At 36.9% G+C, this 24,432-nt stretch overlaps 3 protein-coding genes across 3 annotated transcripts; 2 read left to right on the forward strand and 1 right to left on the reverse strand.

The window, feature by feature from the left end:
- The first annotated feature begins 403 nt into the window (after positions 1-403).
- LOC126785374 (uncharacterized) lies at positions 404-6,897 on the forward strand. Its single transcript, XM_050511041.1, has 14 exons — positions 404-616; positions 826-940; positions 1,018-1,264; positions 1,530-1,571; positions 1,730-1,801; positions 1,921-2,056; positions 2,179-2,336; positions 2,632-2,716; positions 3,301-3,503; positions 3,862-4,023; positions 4,742-4,891; positions 5,465-5,725; positions 6,017-6,295; positions 6,618-6,897. The coding sequence occupies exons 1-14, from the start codon at positions 559-561 to the stop codon at positions 6,864-6,866; spliced, it is 2,217 nt and encodes a 738-aa protein (XP_050366998.1). The 5' UTR covers positions 404-558; the 3' UTR covers positions 6,867-6,897.
- A 7,187-nt stretch (positions 6,898-14,084) lies between these two features.
- Positions 14,085-18,417, forward strand: LOC126785375 (probable protein phosphatase 2C 59). The gene is made up of 8 exons (XM_050511042.1): positions 14,085-14,476; positions 15,450-15,577; positions 16,187-16,285; positions 16,380-16,538; positions 16,746-16,832; positions 16,916-17,007; positions 17,653-17,727; positions 17,927-18,417. The coding sequence occupies exons 1-8, from the start codon at positions 14,397-14,399 to the stop codon at positions 18,083-18,085; spliced, it is 879 nt and encodes a 292-aa protein (XP_050366999.1). The 5' UTR covers positions 14,085-14,396; the 3' UTR covers positions 18,086-18,417.
- Positions 18,418-19,432: 1,015 nt separating this feature from the next.
- On the reverse strand, positions 19,433-23,459 carry LOC126782955 (uncharacterized protein At1g32220, chloroplastic). The gene is made up of 10 exons (XM_050508311.1): positions 23,213-23,459; positions 22,422-22,539; positions 22,256-22,344; positions 21,681-21,736; positions 21,542-21,597; positions 21,202-21,295; positions 21,043-21,122; positions 20,627-20,669; positions 20,303-20,394; positions 19,433-19,847 (listed from the first exon to the last, which is right to left on the reverse strand). Exons 1-10 carry the CDS (start codon positions 23,266-23,268, stop codon positions 19,668-19,670), a joined length of 864 nt encoding a protein of 287 aa, XP_050364268.1. The 5' UTR covers positions 23,269-23,459; the 3' UTR covers positions 19,433-19,667.
- Between the last annotated feature and the right edge of the window lie 973 nt (positions 23,460-24,432).

Raw genomic sequence — 24,432 nt, forward strand, 5'->3', positions numbered from 1 at the left:
TAAATACTAAAATCAACACGACGTTTATAAAAAAAAATTTATGTACCTTTTTAATGTTGTTTATTTTTTTTAACAATAAAAATAAAAATAATTAAATAATTTTATTTAATTTATTATTCTGAATTAGAGTTTTTTTCTGAAATAAAATAGATAAATAATGAATTAAAGAAAAAAGAAAATAATAATTTATATTCACTATTTTAAAATAGACATATTGATAATTTTCTTATTTTTTTTTCATTTTTTATGTCTTTTTAATGATTTCACATATATTTGAAAAAAATAAAATGAACTTAATAAAAAAAAAGTCTAAGTATTATTTAGAAACGTAAGAATAAAAAGTCATTCATCAAGATATTCTTCGGAGAGTAAAAAACAAAAGAAAGTAAAATACAGAGGCGGTTTGGCGTGGAGGTGTCGAGTTCACTGCAAATAAAACGTGGCAGGTATAGGGTGTCCAGGCTCTCCTCCGTGTTAGTGTTTAAAAGAGTTGCTGTGCAAAATCAATAAATCTGATGGGTTCGCGAGCTCCGCTGCGCTAAATTCAATGCTGTGCCGATGAGGAATGTCTTTGCCACTGTCAAGCGTCACCGCCATGCCACTCTGCTCTCCCAAAGTAAGCTCTCCTGATCCCTTCAGTTATCTGTTTTTATTTACTATCTGTTCGTTTATTAGAAAATGCAGGAACAACCTAAATAATCCACCCGCTTATTCGCTGTTCGATTTTACATAACCCAGAGTCGAACTGTGGGTATGTTATAGTAGTAATTTGAGATAGGACTTGCTAGTTGAAAATAAGGTTTATCTATGTGTGGCTTTGTCCAGCTCTACGCCATGAACTATATATACGCAAATGCATACCTCTGGAATACAACAAGTATATTGAAATTGGATGGAAACAAGACTGTGGGTCTCCATATTACAGTCTGCAACGACATTCGTGAGTATCTTTTCAATACACCTGACAATGATTCATTTTCCTCAACTGTTTTGCTTAATTTATCTCCTCTTATGCAGTTATTCCACTGGTTTCACCAGCGTGCACGGAGAGACTCCGTCCGCCAAATATGCGAAGTTGAGGAAGGAGTCTCTAGAAAGTGAATTTGGACATGCTCTTGGAGCCAATCGCTCCAAAAGTTTTTCTGCTGCCTTCCGTTTCGGTCCATTTTTGGCTTTGTATAGAGCAGCTATTATTTCTTTCCATGTGTTGAAGCTCACCATCTGGCAATTTTTTGTTCAAGACATAAGGAAACGTGCCGTCAAGGTACATTTTATTACTATTGCATATGTTTGTTTAGCTGGGTCTGCTCACCTCAGACAAAATAACTTCTTCTGGCGAGTCACTTCCGGTATAAGTTTTTGCATATATGTTATTTCAGGGTCATGCTTGACAACTCTTACCCCTCTTCTTAGTGGCTTAATAGCATATGGGAAACTTTGGATGCTATGCATAACTTTGTAAATGTATTTCATTCTAGTAATAGGTTTATATCTGAATTTTACAGAAACTTTAATGTGATTTATTGCAGTTTCGTGAAACTCTTATCCGCTTGGGACCTTTCTATGTCAAGGCAAGTTTCTTTATCTGTTGTGAAGTTTTTTATGACCAGTTTAAATAACTTTGTGTGTTCTGTAGCATCCAGCTGAATGCAACTTATATATGATTTTCTCCTTTCTAATTGCGAATGACAACATGTAACTAATCAACCCGATGATGTTTGAAGTACAGCTCGGTCAGGCTTTGAGCACCAGGCCAGATATACTACCAACTGTATACTGCCAAGAGCTTGTTAAGTTACAGGTTACTAGATTTTTTTCTCCCAAAGCCCCTTTGCTAGCAGTAATTTATCAAATTTTAAAGCTTTTTCTGAGGAAAATCTCTTTAATTTTTCTCATCAAAATCTTTACTTCATGTTTCAGGATCAAATACCCCCATTTCCAACCCATGTAGCTATTAAATCTATTGAATCCCAGCTTGGAGTTAGTGTTTCAGAAATTTTTGCTGATATTAGCCCACAGCCTATTGCTGCAGCATCCCTAGGGCAAGTCTATAAAGGTTATAGAAGTGCTTTTTATTGATCATACGCGCAATTAGATAGATATCGAGTCTCCTAGAATATGTTTAAATAATGACTTCTATAGTTGCTGAATGGTCTGTTTTGCTGTTCAAGTTCACAGCTCACCTGCACTCTGGGGAGCTGGTAGCTGTTAAAGTCCAAAGGCCTGGCATGTCACTTTCATTGACCCTTGATGCCTTATTATTCCATATGATTGGGGGCCAATTAAAGCGATTTGCCAAGGCCCGCAAAGATCTATTAGTGGCAGTGAATGAGATGGTGAGAGTTCTAGGTTTTATTTTTCAAAGTCTCCTATATGTCCAAGAATCAAGAGTTGATGATCTTATTCTAGGTGTTATATGAATATAGTAGGTTTGCATCCATCGCTCACATCTGTACATACCAAGTTGGTTGCCATGATAACTTTAGCACATGTGTCACTTTTACTTGTTATGATTGTTCACGCTAGTAGGATCCCTTGCTTTGTGTTTCGATGTTGTCTGTCCACCTTTATGTCTTTTCTTATAGTCAGATTGCTTGACTTGAGAAACATCGTTCTCTCTTGAATGAACAGGTGAGGCACATGTTTGATGAAATTGATTACATCCTAGAGGCAAAAAATGCTGAACGTTTTGCTTCTCTATATGCTTCACATCCACGTAAGTTTCATCCACATGTATCAAGCACAATCTGTTCAGTAGATGTAAAAAAGTGTATATAATGTTCCTCTGCCTGTGTGCTACCTCTTCAATGATGTACACACCACATCTTGGAGGATAGCTTGCTTGTGGGTATATGCCACAGTGATTTTTTTAGTTCTCTTTTCAAAATATGTATTTGTCTTTTGACCTGTTTGTTACATCTGGCTTTATGGCTGTTAAATACGTGGTGTCTTCAACTCTTCATGTTATTTGAGAATACTAATTTTAATTAACAAGGTTTAAATTTATTGTATAGGATCTTTAATATAATATGGGGAGTGATTTTGGCACTCAGAAAAGTGGAGTACAAAGGATTAGGGTGCCAAAATATATGGGAAAGTAGAGTGCCAAAATTAGCGTCCTATAAGATATTGCTTTAGCTTAATTTGAACAGCTAGTACATCCTGTGATATAATCCTGACATACCTGATGGGACTTCACTTTTAAGAATTTGTTATACATGAGAATTCATCAAATAATGTGATGTGTGTTTTCTACAAAGGGAGCTGTTATGTCAGTAAAAATTTCTTTCTCATTGACAGGTGACAGGAAAAAGGATTGTCCAACAGCTACATCTGGGAAAACTCATAGACATAAAGAGGAAAACTGTATAAAAGTACCAAAAATATATTGGGACCTTACCCGTAGGGCTGTGCTGACAATGGAGTGGATTGATGGAATAAAGCTTACAGATGAAATTGGCCTAAAGATGGCCTGTCTGAACAGAAAAGAACTCATTGACCAGGTACTAGGATGATCATTCCACATCTATCTGCAGTGTTAATTTTTGTTTCCACTTTCGGCATTGCAGAAATAGAAATAGATTGATAGGGCACTAGCGGAAACTGAATTCAATAATATGATAAAATTTTAATTTTCTAGGTTAGACCTCAGGGAACTTAAGATCTGTTGATCTGTTGTGATTATATAAGTAGGCTAGTAAAATAACATTTGGGAACTAGTGGCTGGACAAAGTTTTGCCTTGCTTGAATGTTGAAGTGTACTTAAAACACTCCTCTAGCAACTACTTATTGAGTTTACATTATATCATATATTTATACTGCAGGTGATAATGCTTACATTTCCGTCATCTGTCTTTCTAGGGATTATACTGTTCTTTGAGACAATTGCTGGAGGTGGGATTTTTTCATGCCGATCCACATCCTGGCAATCTTGTTGCCACTGATAGTGGTGCTCTTGCATATTTTGATTTTGGAATGATGGGGGATATTCCTCGACATTATCGCGTGGGACTTATCCAAGTGGTAAAGCACTGTTGAATTATTTGAAGCTTAGGGTTTGAGTCTAGATTATTGTTGTTTATGTAAGACCATAGCTCGAGTTCTGTCCAGAAAAAAATAATATGGATTTGAGGTTTGGCATTTTATTGGATCCATTCCCATTTTCTCTATCCATTCTTTTACACTACTGAGTTGCATGGGGGGTCTGGGAACAGAAATAGGAAGATGAGCTCACTGGTAGAAAGAATCAGGACAATTGGATTGAGTGGCCTATTAAGCTAGTTCTGCTTTAATTGTTTAACGTTGGTGTCTCAGTTTTTTTTTTATTGTTGTCCTTTACTTCCTAAAACATGTCAATTGCAATTTTGTTTCTTGTTGGCTTAGGATCTCTGTTCCATTCTTAAGACAGTAAACAGTACTTGGATTTCATTTCCTTGAATGTTTTATTCAACTAGAATAATGTGAATATTATAGTTACAAGCTAGGTTTCCTTGTACCACATGATGTGCAAATTAATGTGTATTTTTTACGTACATCCCTTTGGGGAGTTTAAATTCCATAGGAGCTGCCACATCCTGTTGTTTTATGTAGTATGAAATACGTGTGTTATCCACCTTATTTTGTGTAAAGTTTATAGCTGTTGGGCTGTGCATTTTTGTGGCTTCTCTCTCTTGTATATGACAGCTATATTTATCTGCCGGATGATTGATATTGATTGGTGACAAGTCTCTGCTACTTTCAGCTCGTGCACTTTGTTAATCGTGACTCTCTGGGTTTGGCAAATGACTTTCTTTCATTGGGATTTATTCCTGAAGGGGTTGATATGCAATCAGTTGCAGATGCATTGAAAGCCTCCTTTAGTGACAGGAGCAGACAATCTCAAGATTTTCAGGTTTGTGCTTCAGCACATGTACATATTGATGTAGACCACACTATTAGTTAATTGATATCTTCGATTATGTTTCGTATATGTACATTTGATTGCTAGTACCGGTACACACACACACATTAGGTCCATCTGATTTGTTCATTTTGAGTTAATCTGTATGTACCACGTTTTAGTAGAGATGGCACGTGTGTGACTATGACCTCTGAAAGGGAACCTTATTAGTTGGAGCAAGGGTATTTGTAAAAAAAAAAAATTATATTTATGTGACTATGACCTCCTGGGGAAGTACATTGCACCTCAGTTTTTCTCTGTTTACACTTTCTGTTTTTTGTAACATCTTTTTGGGAAAACATTAATTGCAATTTTTAGGTCCCTGTTCAATAGCAACAATTTAGGTGACTACTTAATTATGTAAGCTTGTACATGACAACTTGGTGTGAAATTTTTGAATATAAATACATGTGTAAGGGTGTGTGTTTTTGTTGATTTGACTAGCATAGTGGCACGGTGGGGTTTTGTTGAACTGTCTTTGGTTTGCTTATCCCTTTGTCAGACACTTGTTTTAATGAATTTCAGGGAATAATGGACCAACTATATTTTGTTATGTATGAATTTAACTTCTCTCTTCCTCCGGACTATGCCCTCGTGATAAGGGCTCTGGGATCACTAGAAGGCACGGCCAAAGTTCTGGATCCTGATTTCAAAGTTGTTGAGAGTGCATATCCTTTTGTGATTGGAAGACTTTTGGCCGATCCAAATCCTGATATGAGAAAAATTTTAAGAGAACTTCTCATATGCAATGATGGATCCATACGGTGGAATAGGCTAGAACGACTGGTAGGTTGAAATTTTTTTCGTTTTCCTTTGTTAGTTCATGACTATAGAAGCGTTCATTATACAGACGTAATAGGTACTATACCTACATGTATGGAGTTTTAATAGCTCAGTTGAAGTTAATGTGTCATTGTATCTGTTTCATGGGGAGCCATAGACCAACTTGTTGAACAAAGACTCCACTGTTTTTTCTCAGTGTTGATACAGATGACTTAGAACATAGAAGGCCTCTCAAGTTAATAATATTCCTTAAAATATCAATCCAACTCTTATATGACATGTGTTTTCTTCCAGATTGCAGCAATATCTGAACAGGCTTTTGAGTCTGTTAGAGAGCCCTCTAATTCGGCGGAGAGTACTCCTAATCCTTTAAGAAGGAAATCATTTGACATGCATGCTGTTGTTGCTGCCACTGAAGATCTTTTGCGATTCATTCTCTCTGAGAAGGGTCGAAGGGTACGTGTATACCTTGTTCGGGATATAATTGGTGCAGCTGATGCTTTTTTTCAGGATGAAGTTGTCGATTGCATGTTCAATGAGAATCCCGAAGCCAAGAACACTCTCGACTCAGAGGTTCGCACTCTTTTCAAATTATCAGAGCAATTGTATTATAACCTTTAGAGTAGGCTTCGGTAACTATAAACAGTAACGCACCATTGAAGCAATAAATGTTGGAATGTAAATTCAGAGTTACACCCAAGCAAGTTCACCTTGAGTTAACTCAAAGCTTGTTCATTCGAGTCGCACCCAAATTTGTAGAGGAAAATGCTTTATATATTTATCTGATTACCACATTATTTAATATGCTAAGTGTATCACACATGCTAGGTGGAAAATAGTAGAAGCGAGCGGAGGGACGTGGTTACTTATATTTTTATTTGTCATGTTTTTACAGGGACGTACCATGCTTGTCAGGGTGGTAAATGGATTTCACTATCTCAGTCAAGCTGTGAAGTTAGCCCCAGATGTGTGGACAACAATGCTTATACGCCTGGCGTTTACACCAGAGGTTCATAAATTTACTTTGGATGTCTTTTCGTCACTAATGATTCATTTTAGTGGACAAATCCCAAAAACTACGTTCGTTTCTCTATCTAAACTTATACACAAGTTGGTGAAAAACCGCAACTATTTTGAGCCATAAAATGATTATAAATATATATATTCTAATGTTTTATCACATCCCGTTTTTCCTACTTTATTTCATTAGCCTCACTTTATTGTTCTTGTGATTTATTGTCGTGTTTTCTCGCTTTGAAGCAGTTTCAGATTCAGCTTTCAATATGTGGAGAGTAGTTGATACAGTTTTCCATTTTCAACCGTGTACTGTTGTTGTTAAGCAGCCAAAACTTTTTCTACTTTTTTAGACTGCGAGCAGTAGAAAATTACAACGTTTGGGAATGTTTCTTCATTCGGAAAAAGCGATTGGGATTAGGACTGATCTTGTAAAATCTCAACTACTATGGTTATGGAAGAGGACTCGCTCAATTCAGATTTGCAGGTGAACGACGATGTCATGTATCGAGACTACTAGCTCTTAAGCGAGGCAGGTCTTTTAAGAGGAAGCCAATGACGTCTTAGGCCTGGCTTTAATCTCTAAAGCTTGAAAAATGCTCTAACTATACGATCTCATATAATCTCTGGCTACTTTGAAAGTTTTGTGAATCGAACTTAGGTTGCAGGGTTTCGTACCAGATACTCTGACCAGTGACTTTGACCAGTGACAACAGTCACTTGGAGGGGTTGGCTGTAGTTTTTAATTTTTTTAATATTAACTGAAAAAAAAAATTGGAATAGAAACAATTGCAATAATGAAGTGAACAACCAAACCCTTGCTCAATAGATGAGGGTTATTAAGCTTTGCCAAGTACAAAAATATCTAAACAAAGAACGAAAAAAAACAATAACAGAAAAAAAAAAAACAATAGCAATGTCATCTTCATGTAACTTGCTACAATATCAAATTTAGCGTAAGAACATTGATGGAATTGATACACACCACATGCATTTAGATAGTGATGTGGAATGACGCATTTTCTACATTAAATTAAATTAGTCTTTGTTCGGGAACTATCAATAATTCAATAGCTTGATGCATATTAATCGATATCTAAACTTTTATTTGTTACTCAAACATCGAAACATATTCTGAAAGTTGTATAAAAAAAAGTTGCTCAAAATAATCAAAAAGCACAGAGGCCAACACTGACTTAATATCAGTTGCAACAAATTAAATCTCCCCTGAAGGTATGTAACCATGTACTAGATAAACTAAATGGAATTGATACACACCACATGCATTTAGATAGTGATGTGGAATGACGCATTTTCTACATTAAATTAAATTAGTCTTTGTTCGGGAACTATCAATAATTCAATAGCTTGATGCATATTAATCGATATCTAAACTTTTATTTGTTACTCAAACATCGAAACATATTCTGAAAGTTGTATAAAAAAAAGTTGCTCAAAATAATCAAAAAGCACAGAGGCCAACACTGACTTAATATCAGTTGCAACAAATTAAATCTCCCCTGAAGGTATGTAACCATGTACTAGATAAACTAATTTGCGTTACTAGTTCTCAATCCTACGTATGACTCGCTCCTCTCCACCACTTTTAGTACCCAACCCAAACAAAGAAATATTTTTGTATCAAAAAAGAATTCAAACAACAGGGCAGATATATCATTTTCTTAAGGGTTCTTTTCAATAATTTCTCTTTTATTTGTGAGCGCGCCATTCTGTTTATAAGAAATTTTTGCACTAACGCCGTGTATTTGCAAGCACTCAAACAATCAACCATGGTCAATTCTCTCTTGTTTTATTTATTTACTAAGTGATCGAGTAAGATAGATACGAGAATAATAACAATATAATGAAACATAGTTTAATATTTTTATTAATTGATAATGAGGCCTATATATATGCATTACATACAGAGTATCCCGAAGAATCATGATTCATATTTCTTACATTAAGGCATAATCTACTATAATAAGGAAATTTAAATAGGCTAAGACACACACAAAGGTATAATAATAATTCTCCTGGAACACTCCCTTTGTGTCGCATGCATAGGTTGCATGGTGCACATAACGTTGTCTCGGTAAAAATCTTGTTAGACAAAATAAAAACCTCTTGGGTGAAAAACAAAAGCTTGATCGAACGAGAAAAAGAGCACAACACACCATCTACATTTGATAACATCATGTGAGGTAGACTCCCCCTGATGTCTACGAAACAACTCATCCTGATTAGTGTCATAATTATGAAGTAGAACTATCACACCCCGGGACCTTTTCCGGGACCAAAATACAACAGTATTCGCCGCAGCCCCGAATTAATATGCAACCGACACGTCAGGGCCGACGTGTTGACTATATATCAACTCAAAACTACAAGGTTGAATAAAAATATAAATCACTGATAGTAAGATATGGGGAGCACAATAAAGCGGTAATTTGAAGACAATAATTTTATCAGGGACATTTTGGTAATTTCACATATGCAGTAAACCGGTAAAAAGGTTAATTTAAAATGGTAAAAATCAGGGGAGTTACCTCATTTCTTCCCCGATCACAAATCCAGCCTAAAAAGCCTACCCCAATCAACTGAAAATCGACAAGCAATACTACAACTAGAATCACAGCAACCCAACGATTTAGAAACACAAAATTTAGAGAAAAATGAGGAAGGATTGCTACCTCGACGAATCACAAAAACGAGAACGAGGGTTGCATCGTTGTCTCCGAGTTGCTGCTGCTAGTCCAAGGCTCCTTGATGCCCAGTGCTACTGCCCAGAAGCTGCACGCCTCCCTCCAAACTCGTCTCGTCATCCGTGACCAAGAATGAATGTCATCGGCGTTTGGTGAGACAAGGCCGAGACGAAACAGAGGAGAAGAGAAAAGAGGGGTTAGGACTAGGCTCATGGAAATCGAAGGAGAATAAGGTTTAGAAATGAAATGGGGACCGAGAGGGTACCAGGAAATGGGGAGGGAAGCCGTTTTCAGAGCCTGGATTCTCATTGGAAAGCTCTGATGCCGTCGGCTTGCTCCTATTTCGATTCGGTGGGGAACATGCTCAAATTCCACATGAAAGATAGGGGTTTTGTAGAGGAAAGGGAGAGAATAATTTGGTGGCGGTCCGCCAGCCCAGTTTGGACGGATGGCGGGGGCGCATGGCGAGGAAGCTCGCCGTTTTCTGGGTCGGGAAGAGACAGATCGAGCCGAGAGAAAGAGAGAGAAGAAGAAGAAAAAAAGAGACCGTGAGAAATGGGCTTAGGACCTTAAGTAGATCCAATCCAACGGCTGAGATCAATCGATTTAATATTGATGGTTTCAGATACACGAAAACTTTCAAAATTCATAAGAATTAAACCGAGCGTCAGAAAAATATTTCATGAATACTCCCGCGCTTGAAACAACGCATAGTTTAACACAAAATAGTAAACTAAAAAGTTGACATCTCAGAAAAATGTCGACTAGCGTGTTCTATATATAAATAAATGACGAAAAGTTACATGGGCTCACAACAACCAACAACGTATACAACATTGATTACATGCTTCTCAAAAGTATTATTGGGTTAATGATTAATCATTAATCTCACTACATATCCTTGATCATACATGCTATACTTAGCCAAATTTAGATCTTATGAAACAAGATTGCATGACAACTCAAAACAAGAGTTTGCAATGAAAATCAGATTCTCGCGTGGAATGACCTTCACGCACTCTTACGACCGTTATAATAGGTATGAGTAAACCGTAAAATGTCCTGAAAAGTAGACATCCGTGACTTTCCAGTGACATAAAGTTCACAACCTAATTCAACCGGAGCAGTTCACAGTGCTCTGTCGAAGTTAACTCACTTGAAAATTCCGGACAAAATTGTCATACTTTGCTAAAACGGCCATAACTCACTCAATACGATAAATATAATCAAATAGTTGGTGTTCCTGGAAAGTAGACACATAGACCTTTCCAACAGTACCAAACTCATTATTTTTCATCAAGTGAGCTGTCATGTAAGTCTTGTTAAAGTTGATTTATGAAACTAAACAAATTCTGATTTGTCACATTCAATGTGTCTTTCATAATGGAGTGAGGGAATAGACCAATGAATGACTGATTTTGATCTAAGACATAACTACACGCATCCATTATGCTACCAGTGTCATTTGCAACACCAAGGCGTACGTTGGTGGGAGTGAGCTGCTGGCAGCGTTGGTGTGGGGAGGATTCGTATTGGTTCACTATATGTAAAACTAAACCCATGTAAAAAAAACAATTCAAGTCTAATGACGATGCATAGACGCATAGTTAATCACATTATAATGAAATTAATAGTGTCCAAACAATACTAACATATATGAATTTATACCTCATTGAGTCTTTTCATCATCTTAACTTAGACGGAATATAGTGTCCATAATTGGCTTTCATATGAACATGCATGGGTGTAAGTTCTTGCAACCGATTGTATAACGTTCTTTCAAATGTCGCAATCTGACTACATAAGCTCTCTGTGGTCTGGAGACACTTAACCAAGTAATTAAGATCCCTTGGGCACTTTCATATATGTGTCAAGATCCCTTTATATATATGTTATGACCACTATCAAATGCTGCAAATCAATTTTCATGGACACTACTATTGATCAAGTAACAGAAATCAATTATGTCTATTACGAGAAAATATAACTTATCCTGGTCAATACTAGGATAATGAGACAATATTTATGTCATAGGTCTTGCAAATATCACATGACTTCATCATTCTCATTACATTTACGAACAAAGATTAACATAACAAGTCTAGTTCAACATGTGTAGAATTTTTCCACTTGACTCAAGTTTCTCATTATTGATACTTTACAACGGAATAAGAGTATAAGTAAATACATCATCAATTATGGGAGATCAATCCATTAACAAACATGCGCGCTTATAATGGAAAACCATGTCAAAATATGCTCAAAACCGAATGAAAATTTTGGCGGGAAAACGCCACAACAAAGAATGTTGGAAATATGCCGGAAAACAACGAGAAAACGACAAAAAATCGCCGGAAAACTCGACGGAAACGAATGATGGCGGCCGGAAAATGCTGAGAAATGGCCGGAATGGCCGGATCGAATTTGGACTTGTCGGAAAACATGCCGTACATGGCATGGATCAAAACTATGTCAAAATTTGACGTTCTGAGGTTTGTTTTCCAAATGTTAAGTGTCAAATTCACAATTTAGTACTGAGATCTCATGTAACCCAAAAGCAGCAAATTTAAGAACCACAACGAGTTGTAAACGTTGACCATTTATGCTAGGTTTAAAGCAAATAAAATTCCCAATAGATCAACTTGTAAACAAAACAAGGAATACGAGAAATTTTATTGAATGCTAATATTTAATACATCAAAATCAAACTTCCAATTCCATTAAATGACTTGAATCAAAGTCGATTGAGAACATGACAATGCCAACATCATACTTGAATAATACTAAGTAGAAAAACATAGTCAAAACAGATTGACTAATCAAAATCCATAACAACTAAAGTTATATGAAGATTGGAAGAATATTATGTTTCCATCTCAAATGTTCCCTCAATATAAATAGATACGGGAGCCAAAAATGACTTGTGTTTCTTGGATGTGGAGCATGCATCAATGTCAACTATGGTAAAATAACGTCATAGACGTGTATTGAATCACTGTTAAGTGTGACTCATAAAACGTTTGGGATCTTTTGTTAGCAAATAGTGATACTTTAGAGTAGATTGAATTTCAACTCAAATAAATGAGTACAAAGACCTTGGAATTTATTGCCCATAGACATGAGTTAAGGGAACTCAAAAATACAAATGATAGTCATGATGACGACGCATCCACAAGAAGAGTTGTGTTGGTTTCAAATGAACGAAACTATTTAAGTATGTAACATGAATTAGAAGGATTGTGATGTATATGGTCACAAAATAATTGATTCAAAACGACGATTCTCATGATCGCACCCAAAATAGTGGGGTACTCAGACGACCGCACGAAATCAATATTCCCTTTAAATAATAACGTGACTCCCCCAAGACCGTCACACATAAAACGTCGACCAAGAGAGGAATCATATCCCTCGTTTGTCTCATTGATGCTGTAAGAATGGCCGGAAAAGAGACATGAAGAAGGCTAATAATGCCCGATAATTATATATATATAATATATATATATATATAAAGTTTCAAAAGCAACAATTTTAAGAAAATCATACTTGTTGATTTGCCAAATAGACCGCTTAAAAATGAGTGACGCAAAAAATTAATCGTCATGTAGGAAAACTGCTTGATGAATTATTTTTCAATCTTCGTACGGATAACATAAATTGCTCTTGAGTAACGTCCATCTCTGACATGCATGTCATCACTATAGTACGATGATTAATCATTTTTCGGGTCAAGGCCGGGTCGGACCCAAAGGAAACGGGTCAAGCTCGAGATGTAGCGTTGGGAGGCTTGAACGAGGGACGTCTATTTTTGGGAAGCAAAGCCTCGTCGACATGGGGCTTGCAGCTCTGGTGGACTAAGTTGAATGACGTCGAGTTAGTTTGTCGTTGATACGCCGGTGAGGAATCATTGGAGGCTTCATCGAGATCGGGGTCGCCTTTATTGTTAGGGAGGCTCAGAAGAGCAATTGTCAATTCAACGAGGAGCAGGGCGGTGCTTGGTCTGATGACGAACATGCTAGGTTGACGACGGAGTCGGAGGAGACTCGACGAAAACCGGAGTGGCATTAATAGTCGGTCGTCGGCGCGGGTCGACTAACGCATGTCGATGAGGAAGTTGGGGTGCCCAGAGAAAATTCCTGGGTGCCCATAGAAGCTTCGATTTTGGGGTTTTTTCTTCTATTTTCTTGTGTGACAACTAATTGTCAGTAGTGCAGATTCTCCGGAGCGTAAGATTTCAGGATTATGGTTTTAATTTTTCTGGTGGGGGCCTCGTTGCTTAGACACTTTCCTCAGACACTTTAGAATAAAGTGCATGATAACGTGATCGAGTATGATATATACGAGAATAATAACAACGTAATGAAACATAGCGAAATCTTTTATTAATTAATAATGAGACATATATATATATATGTATATTACATACAAAGTATTTTGAAGAATAAAAAATTCATATCTACATAATAATAGAATAATAATTCTGCCGTTACACTAATTATTAAAACTGAAACCAAAATTAGAACAGAATCCGGTTTGGCTTCTCTCACTCTGTCTCGTCCTTTTCTTCGCTTGAAAGAACCTTTCATTTCTCCCCCTGTCCTCACTTATATTATATGCGCCTTTTCTCTCCTCCAGTACTCTCTCTCTCTCTCTCTCTAAATTCCATATTTATCTCAATTACTGCTTTGATTTTCATATTATTTTGATGAACAAACAACGCGATCCATCATGTATCTGGTCGAATTCTAAATCAAGTTTGTTATTTCAATTTTTGGTTTTGGCATGATATGCAGGTCAAACTCAGTAATTTGTAAAATCAGAGATGATCCTTAGGTGATTTGTCAAACTCTGTATTGTCTTGCAACAACCAATCAATATCCTTCATATCATCATAGCAATTGCAGTAGCCGTGTTTCTCATTCTGGATCGGGCAATTTGAACATTCGAGCAATAAGATGGGTTATCTCAATTCGGTTTTGTCATCTTCAAGCCAGGTTCATGCTGACGACGCTCCCGTTAGCGGTGGTGGCCTCAGGTTGCTTAATTATCTGCTAGTTTAGGTTTCTTTTTGTTCGGATCTAGCGTCAGTCTTGCTTTTTATGGACTCTATCATAATCTCTTTTGATTGTTTACTTTCTATTCTAGCATTCGGTAGCTGAATTGCTATCTGAATTTTTATTGTGTATTTATTGTCATTGAGTCCATCCGCAACAGTAAATGATTCTCAATTTGGTCTTTGACCTGTTTCGTGGGCAAGTGATAGTGAGTTTTCATAATAAGGTCTTCTCATGCGTTTACTGTAATGTATTGTATACATACCTACGCGATAAATAATACCTCTGTTATTTTGCTTCTGATGATATACTGCTCACCTATGATGTTCGTTGAAATGGTTGTTCTGCTAACCCTGAACTATGTCGTATATCTTTGTTTAACTGGGGAAAGGCAAAATGGTGATAGAATTTAACTAGCGACCAGTAATTCATGTTAAATATCAAGAGTCTGGACTTACAGAAACTTGCAATTTACATTTCATAGTTCTGTTGTATCAGGCTGCATCATTGTTTGTACAGCTGCCTTAATTATGATTTGTGTTCCTCAGGTGCAAAAATCATGTTTGTGCATATTATTTTGTTTGCCTGGGTGCTGGTTTTTTTCAAAGAATATTGCCTGGAATTTTGTGATAGACTTTCTAAAAAATCTTTTCATTTATGTTATGATTTTTCTACAAAGTGGCAGTTATTATTTTCTTCCAATGTATGTCTTTGAGTGCTGAACTCATATTGAAAAACAAATAGCTCACATCCTTTTTCCGTAGAAACTCATGATATCTCGAAACCCATTCCATTCATGCATTTGATCCGTTTTAATTTTGTTATTTTAAATGCCATACTGAAATTAGATGTAATCTTCACCTTTTAATTTTCAGTCTTTATGTCAGATTTCAAATTCATCCTCTGTTTTGAATGTTTTTCTGACACCAGATATGATGTTAAATGTGGCAACAGTCAGAATGGAAAATTCAGCTATGGATATGCAAGTTCTCCCGGAAAAAGATCTTCTATGGAAGATTTTTACGAGACAAGAATTGATGGTGTTGAGGGGGAGATAGTTGGTCTCTTTGGAGTTTTTGATGGTACATCTATCACTATTACTCACTCATATCTACGCTTGTGAAACTTGGATAAGTGAAATAATAGAGTATAGACAATTGTCAATTATAATTTGAGTGTATGGATTTCTATTCTTTCTTTAGGTGGAATTCCCTAGTGTGCATCTCTTTTCTCTACTTGGCAATTATTGCTTTTAGTGGGTATCAACTATCAACCAAGGTCACTGGATGTCTGGATGTAATAGCTGTTGTCATGGTTTAATATGACCGTACTGTTAAGTGGGTTTTGCTTTGAGTCAGAGTTAAAAGCAGATGAACGTTGGTTTGACCCTCTTTGTTGGTTACAAGCTTCACATGCTTTCATTCATTTCAATTGGTAATTAAACTTGGATAGTTTCTGAGTTTTGATGGACTGGCATTTTTCATATGGTTTGACTATAGTTACTCATGCAGTCACTTCTCTACTTGTTTACTCTTGGATCAGTTTTTTAGTATGTCTTAAAACACTTATTTACTGTTCTCGTGTTTGTATTATAAGAATATTCATATTCATGATCTTTTTATAATTGCATGCATTTGTAAATGAGTCACAATGATTAATGGACGATTTAATTCACATTGTGATTGAATCAGGTCATGGGGGTGCACGTGCTGCCGAATATGTCAAGCAAAATCTGTTCAGTAATTTGATCAAGCATCCAAAGTTTATTTCTGACACCAAATCTGCTATAGGTTTGGCACTATTACCTATAGCCAGTACGCTCATGATTGCTTTTTTTTTTTGCGAAACTAATTGTATTTAATATCAAATTTCTTCTTTTCGCAGCTGACGCATACAGCCACACAGACTCAGAATTCCTGAAGTCAGAAAATAATCAGAATAGAGATGCTGGGTCAACTGCTTCGACTGCTATCCTAGTTGGTGACCGTTTGCTTGTTGCAAATGTTGGGGATTCCAGAGCAGTGATATGCAGGGGTGGTAATGGTAAGAATTTTAATGATTGTTCGCCCCTCAGTATGATGTTAGACTCAACAGTCAATCCCCATGTCTAGTGTTTGGTGATCTGGGCTTACGGGTAGAGAGACCATGGGATGAGAATAGGATATGAAATTGCAACTTTATGTTGATTGTCAAGTTGTTACAGTATTCATGTATCACGGTTGAATAAGACAATCTTATCATATCCTACAGCTATAGCTGTTTCTAGAGATCACAAGCCTGACCAAACTGATGAGCGTCAACGGATTGAGGATGCAGGAGGATTTGTAATGTGGGCAGGTAAGATTTCTCAATGATTGATTTGAAGCTTTTTTCACATGATTTATGGTTTGTATTCTTAATGGTGGAGATGATAACAACAGGAACTTGGAGAGTTGGAGGTGTTCTTGCCGTTTCTCGTGCATTTGGAGATAGGTTGTTGAAGCAGTATGTTGTTGCTGATCCAGAAATCCAGGTTTTATTCTCATTACTGATACTTAATGTCAATAGTTTAGTCATTCAATATATCTGAGGATCAATTTCAGTTTACTACCCTGAAATTTGGGTCACCTTTCAGTTTCTTTCCTGTACTTTCTTTCATCGCGTGTGCCCTTGCAGTCTCAAAATCCACAACGGGATAAAATTTGAAATTTGAAATTGATGGTTGAAAAATGAAATGTGGGCCTCCTTGTCTCCACCTTATTGGATCATGACATCAGCATCTGTGGAATGTTTTTGAAATTTCCGGTTCTGATGAATTTTGAGACCGCAAAGGCACACGTGATTGCTTTTCACAGGGGCAAAACTTAAAGGTGACCAAGTGTTCATGGTAGTAAACTGAAATTAATCCTTTATTTGATGAACTTGGAAGTTAGGTACTACTAGCTTATTGTTTATTTGAATTGAAGAGTTACTTGATTTGTAGCAATTGGTTGATTTGTATGCCTTATGCTTTTCTTGCTTGCAATTAATCCTTTATCTGCTGGCGTATTGTTTAGGTTTAATTGAAGAGTTACTTGGTTTGTGGCAATTGGTTGATTTGTATTCCTTATGCTTTTCTTGCTTGCATATTTATTGAGCTGTTTTAGAGTACTCAATTAACCTGGTTTTTATTTGGCAGGAGGAAAAGATTGACAACACTCTTGAGTTTCTTATCCTTGCAAGTGATGGACTGTGGGATGTTGTCACCAATGAGGTGTGCCGTGATTTTCCATTCTTATTTTTCTATTTCTTTCATCAATGGGTGGAGGGTGAATGACATTCTGCCACTTTTTATTTCATACTATTTTTAACCTTACCACAGTTATTAAATAATTGTTTTGTTTTTTTTGTACTCCTGCTGGGACCTTTTAAGTTATGACTGTGGGTTAAGTGATTCTATTCCCTGATTCCAGGAAGCCGTTGCGATGATTAAATCAATTCAGGATCCAAAACAGGCATCGGAGAGGCTAATGCAGGAAGCATATCAGAGAGGAAGTGCTGATAATATTACTTGCGTTGTTGTACGTTTCTTGACTAATCCAGGAGGTTCATCAAGAAGCAGTTCTGGGTAAGCACCAATCCAGGTCAGATCAAGGGTGTTGGTTCCTTCAGACTGACAGGTGGGCTGTCAATAAAAGAATTCAGTGGTGATAGTCATAGAAAATCTATGGTAGTATTGTACTTTTACAAGGATAGACTGTTCAATATTATCAGGCCGCTTGTATTTGCCTCTAGCATAGAAAGACCGTGTGAGTTTAGTTCTTGTAACTTGTGGTGTCAAGTGTAATGGAAATGTTTCATCTGTTTGTAAAGCGTATTCTCATTTCATTTGCTGTAAAAATCTCATGCTGATTGTTAAACTCTTGAGGGTTAAATGATTGTCCAAAATACTCGTGATGCAACCGATCGATTTATGTAAACGAATCTGTCTAGTTACTATTCCATACTGTATGCATGGGACTGTAAGTAAGTAATGGGACTGATGGGAGGGTAGATGGTCTTCGTTTGCTATCGGGTCTCTGCCTTTGGAGATGTTGGCAATATCGTGCGAAGAGCATGGGAGAATGGGGCTAACGATAATGGTTGCCAGGCTCCTCAACTGAGCAAACCTAATATTAAGTAACAGCGACTATTTGGCGAACAAGGAACCCGCTAACAACTCAAAGGAACAATGACTATTTGGCCACATTCAGTGTGCCACTAAAAGTTAGCTTAGGCAGTGCGCAAAATAAGGTCCAAGCCGAAGTTGTACGACTAATTATATGACAAAGAATATTAGTTTTCGAGGTTGAGTAGCCTAGATTTTTCCATAATGTAGTTATGTATTTATGGAGTTATTTCACCAAAATAATGTGTAAGTTTTATTCAAGATTAGTGTTCTAATGTATTTGGTTAGTTATGGGGTGGGGCTGCTTCAGCAACAGGGAAATACAAATTCAATTCAAGAACAGGGCAAGCATAGAGTTGAAATCAGATAGTATCCAGAATTCCACATGTTCATGCATGCCACAAAATGTGCTAGAAGCAGCACTATTTAGCTGTTTGCCGATACATGGTAGCACATACGCACATCGGCACATGAGTCGGTGAACATGTGCTACTACGTAGGATTTATAATATTTTGCACCATACGTTGTAGATTAGCAGGGCAGCTCATGTACCACCATACATATAATCTTTCGCTACCCACATCCAAGCTCTCCCAACAACTTTTTCCGTGCCCGACTTCACTTCGAAACTCTACTTTGTGGGAGTGTTTTCTTAAATGATCCTTGTACATGTATACATCACTTGGGACGGAATATGTATTATCTCTTGATATACATATTAATAATACTCTTGTGAGTCTCATCAAACGAAATAGAACTTCAAGTCTCATCCAAAGCAAGAAAAAAAAAACAAAGGATGAGGCATTAGTGTAGTAGAAAACCCTGGGTTTCAATCCTGAAGTGTTATTTTTTTTAAAATCTTTTTCATCAGTTGATGTATATTTATTAATAGTTGCACTAGAAAGGTAAAAATAAACATGATTACCAAATGATTGCTAAGAGAAGAACAAGAATCTCAACCAGAAAACTTTTGGCAGCTTAAGATCACACCTTTTATGACGAACATGACAACAAAAAAGGAAGCGAAACAGCACAAGTAAAACTTTTACTTCGACTTGTGCCGAGTATAACGTTGAATCCCGTGGACATCAATAATCCCAGGAGGGAAGACAGGATCAGTAGCTGCTCTAACAGCAACCTCTGCTACAGCCGTAACATTCACTGGAGGAGTAAAGAAAGGTCCCACTACAGGCAGCTGGTTCAAAGCTCTTGTTTGTTGAAATAACTGCACTCATTTGAACAAATGTCAGCTTAATATATCATTCTGGTTTAAAACGAATAAAAGCTTGATATGATTTCACCACTTATAATCAAATAAAGTGGAGCTCCAAAATTAGTCAAGTATATGCAGAGAAAGAAAGAAATGTGCTCCACTGCAGTTAATAAAGTATATAGCTTCCTAAACCCTAAACCCTTCGGAAAAATAAAGAAAATATTAAATTTAATTGGTTGAAGATTCTGATATCTATGATTCGATCACTGAAGAAAAAAAATCGTCTCATAAGAGAAGAGGCCAATGACAGAGATAACTTGCTGCATGATCATTGCGTGTTTATGGATGAATTTTTATTTTAACCAGATTTAACAATCCACCATCCTGCAGTATATGTATGAGACATTGCTATAAAACAGGCAACGGAGTGAGACATTGCTATATGTATCATATAAATATCAATTTACCATCTCCAGAGGAGAACCGATTACACCAAGAGGCAACTTTATGCTCCCAACACTTCGAGTCCCATAAATAAATCCAGGCCTCAAAATCACTCCTGAAAGGATATGCAAAGTTATTTTTTAGTTCTTTAAGACGATGACGTTTGGAATTGGAGATGCGAAATGAAGAAATTGCCAGAGAAAACTTCCAAGGTATTTGCTCAATGGGAATAAATTAAAATATTGGTTTCAAAAGCCAACAGTCAAGCAAGCTTATCAACCTCTTTATCACATAAGAACTGCAAGGTATAAGATGAACTGCTACTCTGATACGGTAACAAAGCTTACCTCCATAAGGAAATTTGGTCAGTATTTCTGTTTCGGCAGCTCTCTGTATTGAACAAAATACAACACAGAATATTTGTCAGATAACAATAGAATAACAGAAGTCATCATCAGAAAACTCATTATGATAATCCGTAATTCTGTCACAAAAGATGGATCATGCAGTGGTAAAATAAAAAAAACTCAGGACATACATTGAAACTAACAAAAATTCAGTGACCTCATAATTACTTTCGTAAGAATACCCTCATCAAACAAAAAGGACTATATTAGACCAAGACACGAAAAAAAGAAAACACACAAAGAATGTGGTCATGGTCTTAAATAAAAGTCAAAAACATTTATCAAGAGAGCTGTCAAGCATTGAAAATGTCATGTCCTTATGAAATACAATTGAAGTACAGTAATAGGCAAGTTACCTTCCCCTCATAATATCCTCGCACCAAGTAATTTGCCAAGCCAAAATCAGCAGCAGAGACATACACAAATTTTTTCAAACCTAACATCCAACAAACAATAATGTAACCACAATACCAAAGATGTTTCCAAATAGACAAAGCAATCGAATATGAGTCTACCATGCTCAGAAGCTGATCTAATTGCATTGATGTTCGCGGTCCCATTGATCTTATACATGTAAGAATTGGAGCCAAAGCCACCAACACAGGAAATCTAGGACAAGAAACTTTAATCAGATGACACACAAAAATCTGACATAGGAAAAGAAATGAAGAATCGTTTCTAAAATCAAAAGGGAAATCTCAATCCTGATAATATCATAAGATTGGAACCACAAACGGAGTTTACTGGAGAACCCCATGTATGATGCGGATACCGGGGGGGGGGGGTGTCTGTGTGTGCATGTACTTATTGGCTAGATGGGAATCGAGTAAAAGAGGGTGTTGAGGGACTGCATACAACAGATGTGACACCATCGAGAGCATCCTTCCAAGAATCAGGCGATAGAAGGTTTCCTAGAATGTGAAAGAATAGTTAGAGGCATTACACACAAAAGAATGAGCACATCAATCATCATACTATGCAAAAAAAACAATACCTTGACGCCAGGTAACATTGTTAGCCCATGTATCGTGTAACTTTGACCTACCAGACCTGAGAGGCAAAATAATAACATATTAGATGCAAGATGGTATACGAAATCAAACAAACTAATTACCCAAATGGGGATAGCAGGAGCTGCTCAAGAGAACATAATAAAAATAACCAATTAAGTAAAGAATATCTTAAATTTTGATCAATGCACCAAACAGAATCAGCAGTTCCAAAGAAGAGTATGGCTTTGCAAAATCCCCAGTTATAATTTCTGCCACTAAGATGAAGCGCTCTTATTACTTTCTTTCCCAATCAGAACAATATCTAGGATGTCTGTCTATATGCCATTCACACCTCATATAGTATATATCAATAACTGATAGGTAGACCTTTAAGTAATATATAATAACCAGAATAGCCATATAACAACCATTGTCTCTGACTATTGCCGACATTAAAGAAACTACATAGTGTCAAAGTTTTATTCTTAGAAAATATATTCAGATATCTTCCATGCCCAAACTTTCCAATACTAGTGGATAACTCTTAAGCAATCAAATGCAGTAGAAAAGGTTATACCTGCTTAAGCTAACGACAGACAGTCCACGATCTAATGCTTCTCTACAAACATGTGAGCCAACAAATCCATTTCCACCCAACACAAGCAACTGAAGTAAGAAGCAAAAAAAAAAAATTAATATGATAACCGAAGTGCAACATTATATAGCCTAATATGCAAGAGTACCTTCTCTGTTGGAGGAGGGGGAACTTGAATAGTCTCTGCTTCCTCAACTTTGAATGGTTCATCGACCTTATTAGAGTCGTTCGAGAGAAACCTCCCAATTTTAGGTCCATTCATGATACTACATTTATAGAAATGAGAGAATCAGAACAGATCAATAATACCATACTAGGATATATGTTCTGGATAGTGAGCCACATAATCCAGAAACTGAGCTATTATCGAGTAAAACGTTATATATCAAGAACAGATGTTTACAAAATAAATAAATGATGACAAGTTAATGCAAAGTATGAACTTTGTATTGATGAAGAATTTAACTGAACAACGAACTTGTGAAGCAACGACAGTACTCACAGTAGTTGAACATTTACAATCGACCAACTTATTTAAGTTGAGTTCTAATCCTAGACCATGATCTTTTAAACTATCGCTGCAAGAAGCTAGATTCCCGTATTCGATATATATTTAAAACAGGAGAAGACACCTGAATATTCCGAACACAGAATCCAGAAAAAAAAATTAACATACAACAGTTATACATATTCATTTAACCGATAGATGATAAAATTTTTGAAGAAAACCCAAAATTTGTACTTTGATTGTAACATAGTTCAACTTATTCTTCTTAGAGTTTCATAAATTCCACTATTTCCCAGTCTTCTTCTACAGGCAAACAACGGATTACTTTTATTCAGAAAGAGCAAAATCAATACCCTTGCACCGCATTCAAATTCCAAAGTAATCTATGAGAGAATAAAAATCGACTTGGGAAAAAAAATAGAAAACCATACGAGGGCCTGGAAAGTGATGATCTTGAATGGATCAACCGCGACACGACCGTCCTCATTTGAAATTCCGGTTTCCACAATCGTTTTTTCTTATCTGAAGATTTCTCCGATTCAATATCTCGAGCGCAGGGCACAAGCAATCGGGAAAGTAGCTACACCTCGCAGAAGACTAGTTTGGTGTAATACTGATTAAAGAGCGAGTTTGGGAGAGACGAGAGCGCACAGATGGCGCGTAGAGGCAGCGGACATGTGGTTCGTTAACGGCCAAGAGATAATAATGATCCTAAGGGTTAGTCTGTAATGTGACTTAAAAAAAAGAGTTTTAGGGTTTAGGGTTTAGGGTTTTAGGGTTTAGGGTTTAGGGTTTAGGGTTTAGGGTTTAGGGTTTAGGGTTTAGGGTTTAGGGTTTAGGGTTTAGGGTTTAGGGTTTAGGGTTTAGGGTTTAGGGTTTAGGGTTTAGGGTTTAGGGTTTAGGGTTTAGGGTTTAGGGTTTAGGGTTTAGGGTTTAGGGTTTAGGGTTTAGGGTTTAGGGTTTAGGGTTTAGGGTTTAGGGTTTAGGGTTTAGGGTTTAGGGTTTAGGGTTTAGGGTTTAGGGTTTAGGGTTTAGGGTTTAGGGTTTAGGGTTTAGGGTTTAGGGTTTAGGGTTTAGGGTTTAGGGTTTAGGGTTTAGGGTTTAGGGTTTAGGGTTTAGGGTTTAGGGTTTAGGGTTTAGGGTTTAGGGTTTAGGGTTTAGGGTTTAGGGTTTAGGGTTTAGGGTTTAGGGTTTAGGGTTTAGGGTTTAGGGTTTAGGGTTTAGGGTTTAGGGTTTAGGGTTTAGGGTTTAGGGTTTAGGGTTTAGGGTTTAGGGTTTAGGGTTTAGGGTTTAGGGTTTAGGGTTTAGGGTTTAGGGTTTAGGGTTTAGGGTTTAGGGTTTAGGGTTTAGGGTTTAGGGTTTAGGGTTTAGGGTTTAGGGTTTAGGGTTTAGGGTTTAGGGTTTAGGGTTTAGGGTTTAGGGTTTAGGGTTTAGGGTTTAGGGTTTAGGGTTTAGGGTTTAGGGTTTAGGGTTTAGGGTTTAGGGTTTAGGGTTTAGGGTTTAGGGTTTAGGGTTTAGGGTTTAGGGTTTAGGGTTTAGGGTTTAGGGTTTAGGGTTTAGGGTTTAGGGTTTAGGGTTTAGGGTTTAGGGTTTAGGGTTTAGGGTTTAGGGTTTAGGGTTTAGGGTTTAGGGTTTAGGGTTTAGGGTTTAG

Source organism: Argentina anserina, chromosome 2 (assembly GCF_933775445.1).
Source record: "Argentina anserina chromosome 2, drPotAnse1.1, whole genome shotgun sequence".
NCBI classification, from domain to species: domain Eukaryota; kingdom Viridiplantae; phylum Streptophyta; class Magnoliopsida; order Rosales; family Rosaceae; genus Argentina; species Argentina anserina.